The following is a 19,717-nucleotide window of genomic DNA, read 5'->3' as shown; positions in this document are numbered from 1 at the left end:
AGCTATCTGGTTGTTTATCGGTCAGTCAGTGAGATGCCAGACAGACAGACATGCTCAGGAGCACCACAGCGCAGCAGCGAGACGCTCTGCAACCACCCTCGCTTCTTCATAGGAACCTTATCGAGTGGACATGACCGTGGACAGCAGCAAGACGCTCAGTAAACACCCTCACTTATTCTTCACAGGATTCTTGTGAGGCGGACACCATGAGAAGGAACAGGATCCGAGAAGTCATGCAGTCCTACAGAAGGCTGCACGGCAGATCAGAGTAACAGGGACTTGAGCACCCCTCTTCTGGCTAACTCCCCTGTTCCTTCTCATACACAGCTCTGTCAGGAACATCCACCATACAGGGCCAGCTGAAGTCTCCAAGGCACGAACTGAATACAGCAACAGAAGGCGGCCATGTCCAGAGAAGGATGGCAGACAACTGTTCACAGAGACAAGCTGAACTAGGACGGCCCTGCTCTGAGCGCCATACCTTCCCAGACACGGGGGAGAGGAGGACTAACCAAACAGTACTCTGAAACCTAGAAACTAAGACGTCACCCTCACTTGCCAAAGGTTAGGCAGCAAGCTCATCTACAAACGTCTACCAGTGCTGACCACCCTGACAGAGTCTGGAAGATACCGCTCATTCCTTACTAAGAACAGCATCACGTGTCTCTTTAAATGTCTGAAGAGGAAAGAATGAAGCGATAAACCGTGCTGTCTCACAGAGGGCTCAGGTGTGTGGAAAAGCAACACTAGGGTCTTTAGGCAGGAGGGAGACTAAGGTGCTGAAGTAGTAAGAGCTGGGAATGGAGAGGGCAGACCAGACGGAGGGGCGGCCTTCCAGGAGTGAGGTCTTTCCCAGCAGGAGGCAGAATAGGACCCAGAGGAGTGAGGCCCAGACCTGAGACATAGCCATCTGAGGTCACAGTCTTGAGACACAGCCATCTGAGGTCACAGTCCTGAGACATAGCCATCTGAGGTCATAGTCCTGAGACACAGTTGCCTGAGGTCACAGTCCTGAGACACAGTAGCTCAGAGAGGTCACAGTCCTGAGACACAGTCACCTGAGGTCACAGTCCTGAGACACAGTCGCCCAGAGAGGTCACAGTCCTGAGACACAGTCGCCCAGAGAGGTCATAGTCCTGAGACACAGTCGCCCAAGTCACCACACAGTCGCCCAAAGAGGTCACAGCTCTGAGATACAGTCGCCCAAGTCACCTCCACCAGTCAGTGGTGGAGACAGATAAATTCTCACAGAGTCAGGAAAAGTAGTCCCTGAGAGAAGGCTCTAAAGAACAGCTGCCAAGAGTGTGCAGACCGAGATATAAGTGAAGTGAACACCAAGAGCAAAGGCCCCTTAGATTAGAAAATCTTTGGAGAAAGAGGGAGGGAGGGAGGGGAGGGGAGGGGGGAGGGAGGGAGGGAATCAAAACAATCTCTAATCACTTAAAGTCCTGTTTTGAAAGGAAGTGACACAAACAAGCACTCTGACCCCTGCTGGCCACACGAGAGACTTGCATCATTTTTAAAAGGAATACCCAGAAACTCAGAGAAATGCTCATATCTGAATGGGGCAGGGCAGCCCACTGCTAAGTACAGGCCTTGGCCAGTCAGCCCTAGGTGCGAATTCCGACACCTGCGCACCTCTCCTTAACCTCTCTGAGCCTAGGTTTCTCATCTGTAAAGATGAAAATGCCCACTTTACAAGGCTGTTGTGAGAACTGGGATAATTGCACACAAAGTAAGTAGATAGAAGCACTGCTAGAGTTTTAAACAGCCCAGCTATGGATGGTTACATATAAATTAGAGAGTATTTTCAACAATTAAATAGCCTTAGATTTAGATTTCAAAAGAAGTTTAAAACATCTTAGTGTGTGGAATTACTTACTCATCATCTGGAGTGAGCTGGACTGGTTCATTTGTAAACTGGGAATCAAAGTTATCCAAGCCAAATTCTCCAGAAATGTTTGGTTTGAAGGGCGGCACCACCTGCTTCTGCTCCATCTGAAAGATAACCCCATGAAGCTCAGGTCGCACCCAGAAACACCGTGCCTCTGCACTTTACTTTGCCCTCCCACGTCTCACCTGGCTGCTCTACCATTTCAGCAACCACGGCCACTTCTTATTAATCTGAACGTCGATATGGGCCTTAATATTACAAACTGCCCCTGTACATTAATATTCTCTTCTGTTTCTAAAGCTTCTTGTTTATCTTCTTTTTTCAAGACAGGGCTTCTCTGTGCAGCTCTGGAGCCTGTCCTAGAACTCACTCTGTATGCCAGGCTGACTTTTGCCTCGTGAGTGCTGAGATTAAAGGTGTGCACCACCAAGTCCGGCTCTCTAAAGCTTTTTATAAATACTATAGAGTAGTTTTAAGTTATTTAAGCTACAATATCTTAGCTTTTCAATAACTCATTAGCATAATAAAAGTTGGCCCTTGGTTATAGTAAAACCCAAGCAACAACAACAACAAAAAAGGTCATACCATGTCCCAGTCCACATTTCGGAAGAACGGGTGTCCTTGGATGTCGGCAAATCCAGTTTGAGGGTGGCAGCCCAGCCGTTCCTTTGGGTCCTACAGCAGAAGCAGTGTTGCAAGGGCTAGATGAGTGAGATTCCTGTTTTATGGTGCCTTCGTTTGGAAATGTCTAGCTAGTTCTAGAAAGCCCACCACCAAGCGAGTCATCTAGAGTGCAACAGGTAAGGGTTCCTCCTGGCTCTTCATCAACTCATGGCAGTAAGTGGGGAACTCGATAGGAGACATGGCAGTGAACACCTATAACTCCACTGAAGTATTTTCTTTAAATCGACCAGACACAGAAAAATTGGAATTCAGTACACTGTGAATGTAATCTTCACTTGGTAATTGTTCTTGTTGAATACAGTCTTACTATGTTAAAGTTAAAACTTCTCATTTTTGTTTATGAAAAAAAGCAGGTGTTGGGGAATATTATTTTAAGGTGTGTTGCTTTTGTTTATGCTTATGCTACATTTGTTTAACTCTGTGAAGCTGTGATTCTTTGCCTGTCTAAAACACCTGATGGTCTAATAGAGCTGAACGGCCAATAGCGAGGCAGGAGAAAGGACAGGCGGGGCTGGCAGGAGAGAGAATAAATACGAGGAGAAATAGAAAGAGGAATAGCAATGAGGAGAGAACAAGAGAAGGACATCAGAGGTCAGCCACTCAGCCAGCCTCGGAGTAAGAGAGAAAGTAAGATATTCACAAGTAGGAAAAAGGAAAAGCCCAGGGGCAAAAAGTAGCTGAGATAATTTAAGAAAATCTGGTAAGAAACAAGCCAAGCTAAGGCCGGGCATTCATAACTGAGAATAAGCCTCCGTGTGTGACTTATTTGGGAGTTGGGTGGTGGGCCCCCCAAAGGCCTAAAGAGAGAGGTGGAGGCAAGAGTGTCAGGAGTCCAAGGTCATTCTGTGGCACAGAACGCAAGGTCAGCCTGGCTAGTGAGTACGACCACCAGCCTGCTAAGGAAGGGATGTGAGGAAAAATAAGGGCAGCATTGCAAGCTCGTTCTCACGGGCCAGAGTTCAGTCATCACTGAGAACCCTGTGAACGATATCACACTTATGTTTAGATCAGTGTTACAGCCTGTGCTCAACCACAGCAACAAACCCTAATGTCTAAGACAATGACAGCAATTACCTGATCACTGGACTGAGATGGACCTCATAAAGCCTTGGCTTTTACTATTACTGTGAATTGGAATGCTTTCTTTTTCATAAAAGGCATTTTATTTTATAGATTAGCATCTCTCAACTTTATTTCATTGTATGAAACATAAGCTTTCCAGTTTAAATCTTCCCTCAAAAAAAGTCATTTAGGAGTTCAGTGGTTAAGAGCACAGTAGCTGCTCTTCCAGAGGATTTGGGTTGGATTCCCAACACCCACACAGCAGCTCACAATCAACTCTAACTCCAGTTCCAGGGAATGTGATGCCCTTTTCTGGCCTCCCTGTAATGCGGTAATGCACATGGTATACAAATACACACACACACAGCCCTTTAAATTAAGTGCCAATTTCCAATTTTATTAAACTTTGTCATTATCTGCTCAAGGTAGCAAATATAACCCATTTTCTACCCTATTTATGTGAAATAAAATTTATGAATCCCAAATTCATAATCTGAGACCCTAAACTCCTCTAGTGTACCAACTACCACAAGTTGATGCTTACATTTTTAAGATGCCATTTCGTTTCCTATGAATTTTATCTAGATATTGGGTTCTTAATATGAAATGGGTAGAAAATACTACTGACCACATGCTCAAAAAATACATGGTGATCAATGGGTGTTATGGATAAAACACATAAAACCAGAACTGAAAATGCAGCTGTAGCTATTCCTAAGGCCCCATTTTTCCTCCACTGATATGATATTTATGTATCACTTACACTAAAAGCATCAATCTAGAATCTGGCTGGGGGTAAATTATATTGGTCATGTGGCAAGAATAATGAGGTCAGGATTTGATCGTGTCTCGCTGACCACGGAGTAAACTCCACCCTATCTGCACTGCCTGTGCCCCCACTCACCAGGCTGGCTCACAGTAGGGAATGGAGGTCACATCAGATCTCACACATGGTTCTTACCTTGTTGAGAAAACTCTTCAGCACACTTGCTGCTTTTACAGACAGAGAACGAGGTATGCGAATTTGCTTTTCCAAAATAACTAGGAAGGTAAGAATGACAGTAATTTTCAGCTTTTTATGTGACTGGAATATTTAAGTTTTTTCTTTAGATGCCAAGATATTTAAGGCATTTCAGCAGAAAACACATTATCTACATAACTGAAATTCTTCATATAGTTTTCTAATCCCTTAGCCCTCCTTCTCAGAGCTGGGCCCTCACCTGAACACTGCATTTACTATTTACAAGCATGTTTTATTTTTTATATCCTTGCTGTGCCTCAGTTTCTTCCTCTGTAAACAGGAATAGAAGCAACGCTGCTTCACAGGGTTCTTACAAGGTATAAAGTTAATAAGGGAAAGTGCTTGCATATGTAGCACAGAATTATTCCAGGAAATGTAAAATTATGCTCCACCCCACCAGCGGTCCTGACGAGTTCCCGCTGCTCTATACTTCCGAGCACTAAGCACTTCTCATCAGACTAAAGTCTGTCAAATGCACAGGATGAAACTGCAGCTCACTAACACTCAGTGTGTATTCTAACCGCCAGTGAGGCCGGGGGCTTTTCATATTAACCGCTTTGTGGTAGAGAAGCCTGTGTGCGTGGCCCCTGCTTCTGTTCAGCTTTCAGCACTCCTCGCTGTGGGCACTGCAGCCTTAACACCTCTGGGCTCTCTGATATCCTCACACTCTGCTTCTCTTGAGCTTGGGCACTAAGCCGCGGTTCCCGTGCAGAGATTAGACTCTCCAGGCACAGACCCCGCTTCAGTCTCTGCGGCGGACAAGCCAAGCGGCCGTGTTAGGAGCACTGCCCACGGACTACAGACTAGAGTGGGAACGGGAAGTCACAAGGGTATGTCCAAGTTATTCCCTTTCTTACTCAGAAGAGTATTCGAAAGCCTTGACTTTGCTCTACACCATTGAGAATCACCTTGGAATAGATAGTCCTCTGTGTTTTGGTCAGGATTATCGGAGCTCCCAACAATGTCAAACGGAGACCTTCCGGCCATCATCTCAAACATGAGCACTCCAAGAGCCCACCAGTCAACACTGAAGCCTTTGGAAAGAAAATTCAAATAATAAATCTTCTCTGTATTCATGAAAAGCCAGCAACCAGAAATCTACTTTATCATGAAATGGAATGTAAATTCTAATTAGATTATAAATAGTCTGGTAGGCACTAAGAACTACATAAAAACTGGTCCAACCTTAAAAGGAACATCTATATATGAATCCCTCTTCCCAAGCAGAGGGATGATTATGGAAGATGGGAAAGACTATAAATGCAGGAGGTGCTGGACCAATACAAGGAAAAAAGAGCTTCCAGACACATCAGGGCAGCTGCATACAGGAACTCACAGCAACTGGGATAGCATGCACAAGCCCTGTGCAAACTCTAGTCAGACCAAAGGCCAGCGTGGGAAGGGTGGGCAGACATGAGGAGCTGCAAGAGATAGCTGCTGGGGGAGGGGTTTCCTCTAAGAGAGTTGCTCCTTCTAAGTTGACCATGCTCCTGTGGGCAGCACACACTGGACATGAGCGAAAAAGAAAAGGACACAAAGATGGGTGGGGAGGGGGGGGTTTGATTTGGGAGGAATGGGACAGGGTAGATATGACCAAAACATTGTATGAAATTCTCAAAGAACTAATAAAAATGATAAATACAAATGTAAAAAAAAAATTAATGGAAGTCGGACGTGGTGGTGCACATTTTAATCTTAGCACTTGGCAGAGGAAGTCAGATTTCTGTGAGTTCAAGGCTAGCCTAGCCTACATAGCAAGTTCCAGGACAGCCAGGGTTATGGAGCCAGACCCTGACTCAGAAAAGGGGCTTGGGGGGGGGGGGCCGATGTACTGTCTGATGCCTGACCTAGCCTTTAGCATCTTTTAGTCCCCTAGGGGAAATATCCCAGGGGATCTGAACAATCTAGGAGTTCACAACACTGGCTTCACACAGTGGGCCATTCCTGGCTACTGTGATCTGGGTATATTATTATAACTGTTCTGTGCACCAGTTCCACCATTCCTGGCTACTGTGATCTAGGTATATTATTTAAACTGTTCTGTGCACCAGTTCCCTCATTTATAAAATCAATCAATTATGCTAACCTCAGATTTCAAGGGAGCTTAGAGTTAATTATTTATAACAGTTCTTGCCACTGCTCAGTGTTTGTCACTAGTAAAATGTTATTTAAATGTATACTCCACCAAATACCAAACTCTTTTTGGCTCTGGCTTCAGAACCTGAGAGTCTTCATGTAGGTTAACAGAACCAAGAAACATTCATATTAATAGGATGAGTATTAAAATGCTATAGTATATTATATTGTAGTTGGTACCACATTAAACTACCAATATAGCAATAGCTAAAATACCACCTATTTATTTATTACCATAGTCTTCTCCTCTTAAAATTTCAGGAGCAATGTAATTGGGAGTTCCACAGAAAGTGCTGGTTGTATCTCCAGGCCGTAATCCTTCCTTTCATAGGGGAAAAAAAGGAGGGAAAAAAATTTACCTCTCTTGTACTTCATCTACTGTCTAAACTCACCATATATATGCAAAATATTAAACCTAAAAATATCATTAAGAACAGTTATCTTAACATGAAAATTGGGACTGCTATTAAAAAGTGTAAAGAAAACTTATTCACACCAGATGTTGCTAAAGTCAATTTAGCAAGAGGCAGGTGGGTCTGTCACTTCGAGGCCACCATGGTCAACAGAGTGAGTTCCAGGACAGCCAGGGTTACACAGAGAAACCCTGTTTCAAACAAAACAAAATAAAAACCACTTTAAAAATAATATTTGCTAGGCTGGAGAGATGGCTCAGAGGTTAAGAGCACTGGTTGCCGTTCCAGAGGTCCTGAGTTCAATTCCTAGCAACTATACGATGGCTCACAATCAACCATCTATAATGAGATCTGGTGCCGCCTTCTGGTGTAAACGAATCACCCAACATGACTGCTGACACTACAGCTCTTGCTTCTGGTCACTTTTCCTGTGGAGCTTGTCTTCTGCCTTGGTGAACAGTAAGGCACAATGCACAAACAGGCTAAGTAGAGAAAACACTCTTAGCTAAATGGAACAACCATGAAGAAATATAACAAATATAAGTTTCTGTATACCTACTAACATATTTTTTTAAAAAAGAATAAAAAAGGAAAATTTCATTGTCTTCAATCATAAGATTCTAACATTCCTATGTCAAAAAATACAGACTACATACCAATAACTAATAAGCAGAGAAAAATTTAGATTAAAAACTAAAACTAAAAAGAAAAAAACAAGCATGGTGGGGTGTTGGGATTTTTAGCTCCTTTATCGAAAATCAGGTGTTCATAGGTTTGTGGGCTAAAGTCAGGGTCTTCTATTCTATTCCATTGGTCGACTTCTCTGTTTTTATGCCAGTACCAAGCCGTTTTCAGTACTGTAGCTCTGTAATAGAGTTTGAAGTCAGGGATGGTAATGCCTCCAGACAATCCTTTATTGTATAAGATTGTTTTGGCTATCCTGGGTTTTTTGTTTTTCCATATAAAGTTGATTATTGTCTTCTCCAGATCTGTGAAGAATTTTGATGGGATTTTGATGGGGATTGCGTTGAATCTATAGATTGCTTTTGGTAGAATTGCCATTTTTACTATGTTGATCCTCCCAATCCAAGAGCAAGGGAGGTCCTTCCATTTTCTGGTGTCCTCTTCAATTTCTTTCTTCAAAGACTTAAAGTTCTTGCCAAATAGATCTTTCACTTCCTTGGTCAGAGTTACCCCAAGGTATTTTATGCTATTTGTGGCTATCGTGAAAGGTGATGCTTCTCTGATTTCCCTCTCTGCTTCCTTATCCTTAGTGTATAGGAAGGCAACTGATTTTTTGGAGTTGATTTTGTATCCTGCCACATTACCAAAGGTGTTTATCAGCTGTAGGAGTTCTTTGGTAGAGTTTTTGGGGTCGGTTATGTATACTATCATATCATCTGCAAATAATGAAAGCTTAACTTCTTCCTTTCCAATACGGATCCCCTTGATCCCCTTATGTTGTCTTATTGCTATTGCTAGAACTTCAAGCACTATATTGAAGAGGTATGGAGAGAGTGGACATCCTTGTCGTGAAATCAGGGGTGTTGGGATTAAAGGTGTGCCACCACCGCCTGGTGTGATGAGAGAGAACGCACTCTAGGAGAAAATGACCGAGCAAAGGGTCTCCTACACAGAGGTGAAGGGTGCACAGGAGTGCACTGACCAGACCTTCTCACTGTCTACAAATGAACATTTACATGACAGAATAAATGAAAGCGTGTCATGGGAAACGGGTCTTGAGTTGAGTTGTACACACTGTGTGAAGGCTTTATTTTCTAATATAAGATGTACAGATGTAACGTTAAATCCTCAGTACCACTCGAGTGCTTTACTACTGTAAGAACATGGAATTCTGCTCTGGTGGCACCTCGGAGGCAGATAAACACAGTGCATACATACACTCTCACACCTGGAGATGTGATATAGATATGAATAATTTACACTGGTATAAATTTTGCTTTATTGGTATAAAGTTAAGGTCAATCTTGTTATATGTATATGTATTTCTGATATTGATTAAGGTATTGTGATTGTGTAGTTCATGTAAAAATGTAATGTATATAGGTTGTTAATGGATAATCATTAATAATAATCAAGCTTGTAGTCATGTTAGTTAGATTTTCTAGATGTGCATAGATATATTTCAGATAGGCATTCCTCATATCTTTCAAAGACTGCAGAATATGACATTTTAAATGTTTTAATAACTTAGGGCTTTTCATGACAATGAGACAAGTCTGCTCCTGGCAACACCAATCTACTTTGAGAGGAAGATGGGCACCGAAGAGGCTCCTTATGGAGTTGGATAGCCATTCGGGCAAGAAACTGCTCTTGCCTGGACTGTTGCATAAACTGGACACAGAGAACCCGCAGAGAGAGGACTGCTGAACTTGCCTAAAGGTGAGATGGTCTTTCGGGGTTCCTGCTTCATGAAAGAGTCTGCGAGACATTCTGCAGGACACAGCAGATAGTGACTGAACTGCCTTTGAAATTTCCTGCTTCATGAAAATGTCTCTGGATAGTATGGGCCTGTAGGCCGAAGATGGATGCCCCAACGGTACAGAGGAACTTTGGGTGACTGTCCAGGCAGCGAGATGTCTCTGTCATTTCTAGAGTTTTGGAAGTTGCTTATTTCTTGTTTACTTAGGTAATATTATATCCTCTGGAGTCTTTGATGGAGTTGAAGAATGGATAGTTAGTTATAGTTTTCCTTAGTTATGATAAAGATAAAGTAATATAAATATTGTAGTTGTAATTCTTGCTTGATAACTGTTTTGTTACATGTAATTTTACTATGTTAAAGTAAAAGCCTTTCTTTTTTGTTTAAACAGAAAAAGGGAAATGATGGAGGAGGGTCTATGTGTTACTTTCATTGGTTAATAAAGAAACTGCCTTGGCCCTGATAGGACAGAAAATTAGGTAGGCGGAGTAGACAGAACAGAATGCTGGGAGAAAGAAGCAGATTCAAACAGACGCCATAGCTCTCCTCTCCAAGATGGACGCAGGTTAAGATCCTTCGGGGTAAGGCACTACCTCGTGGTGCTACACAGATTATTAGAAATGGGTTAATCAAGATGTGAGAATTAGCCAGTAAGAGGCTGGAACTAATGGGCCAGGCAGTGTTTAAAAGAATACAATTTGTGTTTGTTATTCGGGCATAAGCTAGCCAGGCGGCCGCCGCTCCTTCTACAGAGATGCTTTGTTGGAGGAGCATTAATAAGTAGAACAGTTAGTTCTCTAGACATTTTGTGGCAAAATCTCTAAATGAAACACTGTTGCCAAAAGAATAAACCACCAATAAAAAGACAAAATCTGAGACAAAGGAAAATGCTTATTTGATTTCTTCTTACTTTATATCAGAGATTTGAAATTTAAATATAAAACAGACTCCTAAGGGAAATTTGTAAGTAGGTTCAGGGTCCACTAAATAGTAAAGGATTGGAAGATGATATGCAAATACTGGGTTAACATGAGGATTGCAGGTAATTTTTATTTCCAAATTTTTCTCAAAAGTGTATCAACTTTCAAGACAAAAAAGCTATAATCAATTAAAAATATTTAACCCTATATATAACACATATATCACAAAAGACATGGAACTCTGAGAATCCAAATGGTCAGGGAGTACACTCATCTTCAGCTGGAATTTCAAAACATCCTAAACAAGGCAGTGATCACTTCCCATCTGAACATGAAGTTACTCAGTTGACAGTCGCGAGCTGCCTGAGGGCTCTCTCACCTTACACATGCCATAGTCAGTCAGTTTAATGTGTCCTTCAGAGTCCAGCAGCACATTATCCAGCTTCAAATCTCTATAGATTATTCCTCGCTCATGAAGGTAGTTCAGTGCTAGACTGATTTCTGCAGAGTAAAACCTTAAATTGAAGAAAACATACACACATGATTTTCCTACGACTGGTCACTGCATGAAAAACCCTAAGCATACAGTGAACACAAACAGATTTTAATATGTGATAGGTATACTATAATTTGTTATGTAAACTAACCTAGTTCAGCCTCCTCATGACTTACAAAGAATAAACTAACAACAAGATAACTTGTTTATGTACTGTTTTCAACTAGGAGACACAAGGTCAGGCAGTCCTGAGGCACAAATCCAACTCAAACAAAAAGCTTACCTGGCATGTTCTTCAGGAAGCTTTCTTTGTCGCTGCATATGAAACATTAGATCCCCTCCATTTACATACTCTATAACAAAAAACAACCTAAAACAGAGGCGGACACAAGTCAAAATGAGTCGTACAGTTTTAGCATTTCCAATAGAACAGCAATCACAGCATAAAGGGCTTATTGAGTCCTCGCCAAGAACTTGGTGGGAACAAGAGGCACGGACACAAGAAAGGAGCCCAGCATGGCACAACTACACAGACTCCACTCTAGAGTGTCTGCTTGGGTAAGGAGCTACTGACTAGGTGAGTCATGTCTGCATGTCACGTCAGGTAAAGGAGACATCACGTCCTAAGCTGTGAATGTGCAGGGCACTAAAGGGCTGGCTATCTACTATCTACTGCTGTGTCTTAAGAGCCCTTTCTCTCCCTGTTTCTTTTCTGCTTTTCTATTAGTGACTGGTGTTAGACTGGTATTGCTGATTGAGGTAGGAAGTTCTTAGTGCTCCTTCAGGAATTACAGGAAACAGATGAAGCCCAGGAACATTCTGTCCACTTTAACCTCACCTGCTTTCTGTCTGGAAGCAAGAATGCAGTCCAACAAGAAAAGGGTGATTGGACGCCTGCTCAAAAACATGCTTCTCTGTCTGCACCCAGTCAATGTCCTGTTTAAAACACCAAAGAAATCTATGTCAAATGAAATGACCAAAACTATGATAAATTTGTTCTTAGCAAGCCAATCATCACAAATGTTAAATAATTTGACTAAATATCAAAATTACTCACTGTCATGAAACAAAAGTTATACAAAGAGAAAATACAGTAACAAAATGTCCAGTATTATGAAATAGTCTTGAACACTCAGAAAGCTCAAGTGCTCCCCTTGATAATGATACATACGCCTTGATGTTATTTTTACCTAAGGCATGTTCTTAGAGAAGCAGACCACAATAACGATGCACAATGCTGAAGTAGTGCGCTTCTGTTATGTCTGTCTGTGTGGCACTCTGGATTACACCAGGGCTTCGGACACGCTGGGGTTTAAGCAGAGAAAACACACACATCACCATGCCTACCTCATCATCATTGACGAGCTCTTTCTTCACAACTTTCATTGCATAAATGCGATCTGTCTTTTTTAATCGAACCAACAGTACTTTGGCATAACTTCCTCTCCCTATAACGCGGAGCAAATCGAAATCCTGGAGACCTAAACTTGATGATGCTTTGCCGCTTTCCCTGGTGTTCGTCGCCTGTTGAGAGCATTTATACAACAAAGTTTTACCTGGAAATATTTTGCTCAATACTTCCTATTTCTAACAAACTGTTCCAACTATAATAAAATATTTAAGTTCTTAACTCTTTTCTTACATATTCTAAATCTAAAACATCTGATCTTTGAGAGACAGGATGAGCTTGTGAGTAAAGAAGTGTTAAGAACACAGCTGATCTGAGGACCTGACAAGTTTTAAGCACAGTATCATGGAGACACATGAATTAAACATGACACTGACTTTCATGATTGGGAGAAGAGATGATGAAAAGGAGGATAACATATGTGGACAGGATAACACTGGCAGCTGTGTGTATTGTTTGGTTTTCTAAACAGAATTTAAGTTAAAATAGAATATCAAGATAGAAGAGTCAGCCGGGCGGTGGTGGCACATGCCTTTAATTCCAGCACTCAGGAGGCAGAGGCAGGTGGATCTCTGTGAGTTCAAGGCCAGCCTGGTCTACAAGAGCTTGTTCCAGGATAGGCTCCAAAGCTACAGAGAAACCCTGTCTTGAAAAACCAAAAAAGATAGAAGAGCCTGTAAGGGAATGGTAGACACTAGATAAATGTAACCTGGCCCGTGAGAGGGCACACTCCAAGGTGTATGAGATGCTACAGGCAGGAAATGAACAGGAAGCAGTACAGATAGCAGTAGATTTGATATTAAAGGATGGCAAAGGAACCCTTTCAATTCGTTTAAAACTAGAAATTTAAACATCCATCAATGTATGCAGATCATCAAAGATAATTTTTTACACGATACCTGCAAAGCCAAAAGAACACCTTTAGGGACCATGCCCCATAAAAAGAAAGCAGGAGCCGGGGGTGGGGCACAACGTTAATCCCAGCACTCGTGCAGGCAGAGGCAGATCTCTATGAGCTCAAGGTCAGCCTGTCTATAGGGAGAGTTCCAGGAAACTCCAAAGTTACAAAGAGAAACCCTGTCTCAAAAAAAGAAAAAAACCACCACAATAATTAAAAAAAAAAAAAAAAGAAAAAGATAAAGCAGGAATCTTATGGTTAAAAATATCAAGAAAAGAAAGGCAGATGGGGAAGGAAAGGAGCAAGGGGAGAGGAGAAAGAAGAAGAGCTCCAGATCTGACTCCTCCGGCCTCTGCACTGACGTGCACATCCACATACACACACACGTACATGTAATTAAAAACAATAGTTTAAAAAGAATGGTCATGGGGATGGAGAGGAGGATCACTGTTCTTCCAGAGGATCCTGGTTCCATTCCTAGCACCCACATGGCAGCCCACAGCTGTCTGCAACTTCAGCGCCAGGGCATCCGATGACCTCTTTGAACTCCACAGGCACCAGGCACACATGTGGTACAGACATATATGAAAGCAAAATACTGATACACATAATAAAATAAACATCTAAAAAATATTTTTTAAAAGTTCACATTTAAAAAACTAGAAATAATAATAACTAGACTTTGTAATATTAGATTCTCATTATTAAAAATACCAATTTAGTTCTTTAAGAAGAAAAAAACATCAGGTGGAAAAGGCCAGGCACTAGAAATAGAAAACAAAGTGGGTAAATGTGGGGAAATCTAAATAAAGAACACTGCTTTAGAACCCCCCACACACATCAAAATATGAAAATATGACAAAAATATCACTGAAGACAGGAAGAGAGAAGACTGAACGTCAAGTACTAAGTTTAATTTAAAGGGCATCTTTTTGAAAATGATCAAAGTATCAACAGCTTGTGTTGAATCTTAAGGCTACAGGATAGCCATATAAACCAGCAATAGGATGAAAGCTTAAAACAGGTTTAAAAACCATCCGTCTCCTGTTGTAGTATGAGCGGCAGGGCTGCGTCTCCGGCACCCGGCCGCCCACATGGCTAGCTTATGCCCCGAAATAATTACACGGAAACTGTATTCTTTTAAACACTGCCTGGCCCATTAGCTCCAGCCTCTTATTGGCTAGCTCTTACATTTTGATCTAACCCATTTTTAATATTCTGTGTAGTACCACGAGCTGGCTTACCAGGAACGATCTTAACCTGCGTCTGTCTGGAGTGGGAGAATCATGGCGACTCCCTGACTCAGCTTCTTTCTCCCAGCATTCTGTTCTGTTTACTCCGCCTACCTAATTTTCTGTCCTATCAAAGGGGCCAAGGCAGTTTCTTTATTACTTAACCAATGAAACAACAGATAGAAAGATGACCCACCTCCATCATTTCCCCTTTTTCTGTTTAAACAAAAAAAGGCTTTAACTTTAACGTGGTAAAATTACATATAACAAAACAGTTATCAAGCAAGAGTCTCCACCGCCCCCACCGTCCCCACCGTCTAAGGACTGGCTGACTAGAGACTGACCAGACACAGTGCGGACAAGAACAAGCAGCAACCACAACTCTCACACTGCTGGCGGAACTACAAACTCACAAATGGAAGCCCACGGCCACAATCTCTTCCAGTGGACTGTACATACTCTTCAGCACATCTACTACCTATGCCCCAAAGTTGTTATTTACTTACATAATTAATTATTTATGAAGTAGTGGGGCGTGGGATTTTTATTTTATGGAGTACTAAGGACCAAGCCCAGGACCTCATGCATGCTAGGTAAATGTTCGACTTCTCAAACTTCTCCATCCCTTTTTCAGTTTTTATTTGAAATAGGTCTTCACTAAGTTGTCTAGGCTGGCTCTGCTATCCTCCTGCCTCAGCATCCTGAGTAGCTGGGAGGACGCACTGACTTTCATCAGCTGGGTCAGTAAACCACACTTAAAGATCGTTTCATCTTAACATGATAATACTTTAAACTGAGAGGGAAAATTGAAGTGGGCCAGATAAATGGAAATGATAAAAACAACTCAAGTACTGCTCCGCGATACATACATCTATGTTACACGGAAGAAGTCAGAACATGCATTTTGTAGGAGTCATTTCTACAGCTGGAACAAGAGCAAATAAAGGGGCGCAGACAATGGCTACTTTTAGGGAACGGGGAGGGGGAGACAGGATTGCCGTGATCAGAAGCTGAAAGACAGGCAGCTGTCTGGAGTGACTGTGCATCTTTCTTCTGAGAGGTCATCCTATAGTGCTCACTGTGTCATCCTACAGTGCTCATTGTGTCATCCTATAGTGCTCACTGTGTCATCATCCTATAGTGCTCACTGCGTCATCCTACAGTGCTCACTGTGTCATCATCCTATAGTGCTCATTGTGTCATCCTATAGTGCTCACTGTGTCATCATCCTATAGTGCTCACTGCGTCATCCTACAGTGCTCACTGTGTCATCATCCTACAGTGCTCATTGTGTCATCCTATAGTGCTCACTGTGTCATCATCCTATAGTGCTCACTGTGTCATCCTATAGTGCTCACTGTGTCATCATCCTACAGTGCTCACTGTGTCATCATCCTACAGTGCTCACTGTGTCATCATCCTACAGTGCTCACTGTGTCATCATCCTACAGTGCTCACTGTGTCATCATCCTACAGTGCTCACTGTGTCATCATCCTACAGTGCTCACTGTGTCATCATCCTACAGTGCTCACTGTGTCATCATCCTACAGTGCTCACTGTGTCATCATCCTATAGTGCTCACTGTGTCATCATCCTACAGTGCTCACTGTGTCATCCTACAGTGCTGTGTCATCATCCTACAGTGCTCACTGTGTCATCATCCTACAGTGCTCACTGTGTCATCATCCTATAGTGCTCACTGTGTCATCATCCTATAGTGCTCACTGTGTCATCATCCTATAGTGCTCACTGTGTCATCATCCTATAGTGCTCACTGCATCATCCTACAGTACTGTGTCATCATCCTACAGTACTCACTGTGTCATCATCCTACAGTGCTCACTGTGTTATCCCTATAGTGCTCACTGTGTCATCATCCTACAGTGCTCACTGTGTCACCATCCTATAGTGCTCACTGTGTCATCATCCTACAGTGCTCACTGTGTCACCATCCTATAGTGCTCACTGTGTCATCATCCTATAGTGCTCACTGTGTCATCATCCTACAGTGCTCACTGTGTCATCATCCTATAGTGCTCACTGTGTCATCATCCTATAGTGCTCACTGTGTCATCATCCTATAGTGCTCACTGTGTCATCATCCTATAGTGCTGTGTCATCATCCTACAGTGCTCACTGTGTCATCATCCTATAGTGCTGTGTCATCATCCTACAGTGCTCACTGTGTCATCATCCTACAGTGCTCACTGTGTCATCATCCTATAGTGCTCACTGTGTTATCCCTATAGTGCTCACTGTGTCATCATCCTACAGTGCTCACTGTGTCACCATCCTATAGTGCTCACTGTGTCATCATCCTACAGTGCTCACTGTGTCACCATCCTATAGTGCTCACTGTGTCATCATCCTATAGTGCTCACTGTGTCATCATCCTACAGTGCTCACTGTGTCATCATCCTATAGTGCTGTGTCATCATCCTACAGTGCTCACTGTGTCATCATCCTACAGTGCTCACTGTCATCATCCTATAGTGCTCACTGTGTCATCCTATAGTGCTCACTGTGTCATTATCCTACAGTGCTCACTGTGTCAAACATTCATCTAGCCACGTCTCATCGTCTGAGCATTAGCTACACGTATTGAAAAGGTATAACCACCAAAGCAGTAAGAATAATGATAATGATAAAATTCAACACGTTTCTAAAAAAAAAAAAAAAAAACAAAAAAAGGAATAAAGACCAAGGAACAGATTAAAGAAATATGAGCAATACACAGTCCGGAAGAGCAGAGGACACATTCTTTAGTGTTAGGGTTTTCTTCCTTTATATGACTCAATCAGCCTACAACAAAACAAGGAAGACCTGTTCACAGTGGCAGAGCGGGTTATAAATGCTAACAACCTGGGCAATGGAGAGGCAAACATGCAGCCTTAAAGAACAAAACTGAAAGAAAGACTAAGGGTAGATGAAACAGAGTGGAGACTGGGGTGCAGCCGGGCAGGGCAGGAGCACCTGTAATCCCACATCTGGGAGGGGGAGGAAGAAGGACCAGGAGACAGAGTCTTCCTTAGATATGCAGGGAGTTCTAGGACAGCCCAGGCAACAGGAGAACTTGACTCAAAAGAACAAAAGAAAACAAACAAAAGGTAATTGACTACATCAGAAAGAGTCTAAGATAACATATTAAAAATACGGGATCAACAGATTTACTTCAAAATTCTGCTGGAGTAAAGCAAGTGAGGAGACAAAACCACCCACTGTGTGTTCACAATAACTGAACTGAGTAGTGCATATGGGAGGGGGCTTTCCTACAATGTCCTGTCTGCTACTTCTGTATCAAATTCCATAATAAAAAGTGGGACGAGAACAGCCATCAAGCACTAAAAAGTGAAAAGAAGAAGAGGTAAGGACTAATCTTCCATGGCCAGACGCACATTTCAAAACCAGAGATCTAGACACTATTCACACAGCGAGAAGAGGCTAAAGGGAACAGGTAACACGTGACATTCTTTTTCACCAAAAGCTTTTCTAAAACTGGTTATTGTTTTAATTAATTTCTGTTTTAGAAAAAAAAAAAAACTGGACTTGAAAAACAGCTCAGCAGTTAAGGCCACTTGCTGCTCTTGCAGCAGATCCAAGTTCAGCACCCACATCAGGCAGCTCCCAGCAGCCTGTAACTACTGCTCCAATCGACCTGACACACTCTTGAGGCATCCATGACCACCTGCACATAAGTGGCATTTTCTTACACAGATACATACAAAAATAAATATTAAAACCCAATAAACTGCCTAATAGAGAGAGAGAGAAAAAAAAGAAAACACTAGCCAGATGACTTAGCAGGTGAAATACAAAGTGTTTGCTACCCAGGCCTAACCATGTGCAGGTATTAGAGTATCAGCTCCACTTCTACATGCATATAGAAGTATGCCCATCCCATTCCTACACACCACACACACAATAATAACAATAATTTATTTATTTATTTATTTATTTATTTATTTATTTATTTATTTTTGGATTTTCGAGACAGGGTTTCTCTGTAGCTTTTTGGTTCCTGTCCTAGAACTAGCTCTTCTAGACCAGGCTGGCCTCGAACTCACAGAGATCTGCCTGCCTCTGCCTCCCGAGTGCTGGGATTAAAGGCGTGCGCCACCACCGCCCGGCTTAACAATAATATTTTTATGTCCCAATTAAGGTATTTAATCATTTACACTTTAAGCAATTAGTCTAGAAAACAGGATGTTTCAAACAATATTATCAAATACTAAATGCTATTCCTATGTATAGTGTACTTTTTGCATACGCTATCTTAAAGTGAAAATAAATTTTCAAGTTATTTCATAGTTAAAATTAAAGATTTAAATAAAAACACAACTCTAAAATCATTAAATATCTCCCTTGATTGACTGTTACCGTCTAGTGGGTAAGCAGCTCCAAGTGTTACATTTCTAAGAGACAGTGTCTTTCTAAGAAGGAATGATGCTGTATACAGTAGTACAAATTATCTTACCTCCTTTTCTTCACCAACTTGGTCCAGACTTTCATGACTTGAAGGATTATATGGAATTACTAAAAATTCAAAACCAAATATTGAAAAAGAAGAAAAATAATCAATGATGAATTTGACTTAAAATTTTTCTTTTGATGGTTTTTCTTTGTTTTCACATATGAGTAAGTAATTAGAGAAAGCTTAATATTTGTTAAGAGTAGTGAAGGGGGGGCTCGAGAGATGGCTCAGAGGTTAAGAGCACTGTCTGCTCTTCCAGAGGTCCTGAGTTCAATTCCCAGCAACCACACGGTGGCTCACAACCATCTATGATAAAATCTGATGTTCTCTTCTGGTGTGCAGACATACATGCAGGCAGAATGCTGTATACATAATAAATAAATCTTTAAAAATAAAAAAAAAGAGTAGTGAAGGGGCTGGAGAGATGGCTCAGCGGCTAAGAGCACTGGCCAGAGGTCCTGAGTTCGATTCCCAGTACCCACATGGTAGCTCACAACCATCAATAGTAGGATCTGACGTCCTCTTGTGGTATAAAGTCATCATACATGCAAATAGAGCACTCATACACATAAAACAAATAAATCTTAAAAAAAAATAAGGTAAAGAAAGATCATTTAAAAAGAAAGAGTAGTGAAGGC

At 41.9% G+C, this 19,717-nt stretch overlaps 1 protein-coding gene across 1 annotated transcript in view; it reads right to left on the bottom strand.

Annotated features, from left to right (window-relative positions):
* Prkci (protein kinase C iota) overlaps positions 1–19,717 on the bottom strand; it is a 60,249-nt gene that overhangs the window by 4,469 nt on the left and 36,063 nt on the right. The window contains exons 8-17 of the mRNA XM_057757066.1: positions 19,083–19,141; positions 12,417–12,593; positions 11,908–12,005; positions 11,353–11,439; positions 10,953–11,088; positions 7,032–7,119; positions 5,570–5,695; positions 4,602–4,681; positions 2,480–2,569; positions 1,883–1,998 (exon numbers count right to left, since the gene is read on the bottom strand). Coding sequence (XP_057613049.1) covers positions 1,883–1,998; positions 2,480–2,569; positions 4,602–4,681; positions 5,570–5,695; positions 7,032–7,119; positions 10,953–11,088; positions 11,353–11,439; positions 11,908–12,005; positions 12,417–12,593; positions 19,083–19,141 — 1,057 coding nt within the window. The remainder of the gene's footprint in view (positions 1–1,882; positions 1,999–2,479; positions 2,570–4,601; positions 4,682–5,569; positions 5,696–7,031; positions 7,120–10,952; positions 11,089–11,352; positions 11,440–11,907; positions 12,006–12,416; positions 12,594–19,082; positions 19,142–19,717) is intronic.

Source organism: Chionomys nivalis, chromosome 24 (genome assembly GCF_950005125.1).
Source record: "Chionomys nivalis chromosome 24, mChiNiv1.1, whole genome shotgun sequence".
NCBI lineage: Eukaryota > Metazoa > Chordata > Mammalia > Rodentia > Cricetidae > Chionomys > Chionomys nivalis.
This window is presented reverse-complemented; position numbering and strand designations above follow the sequence as displayed.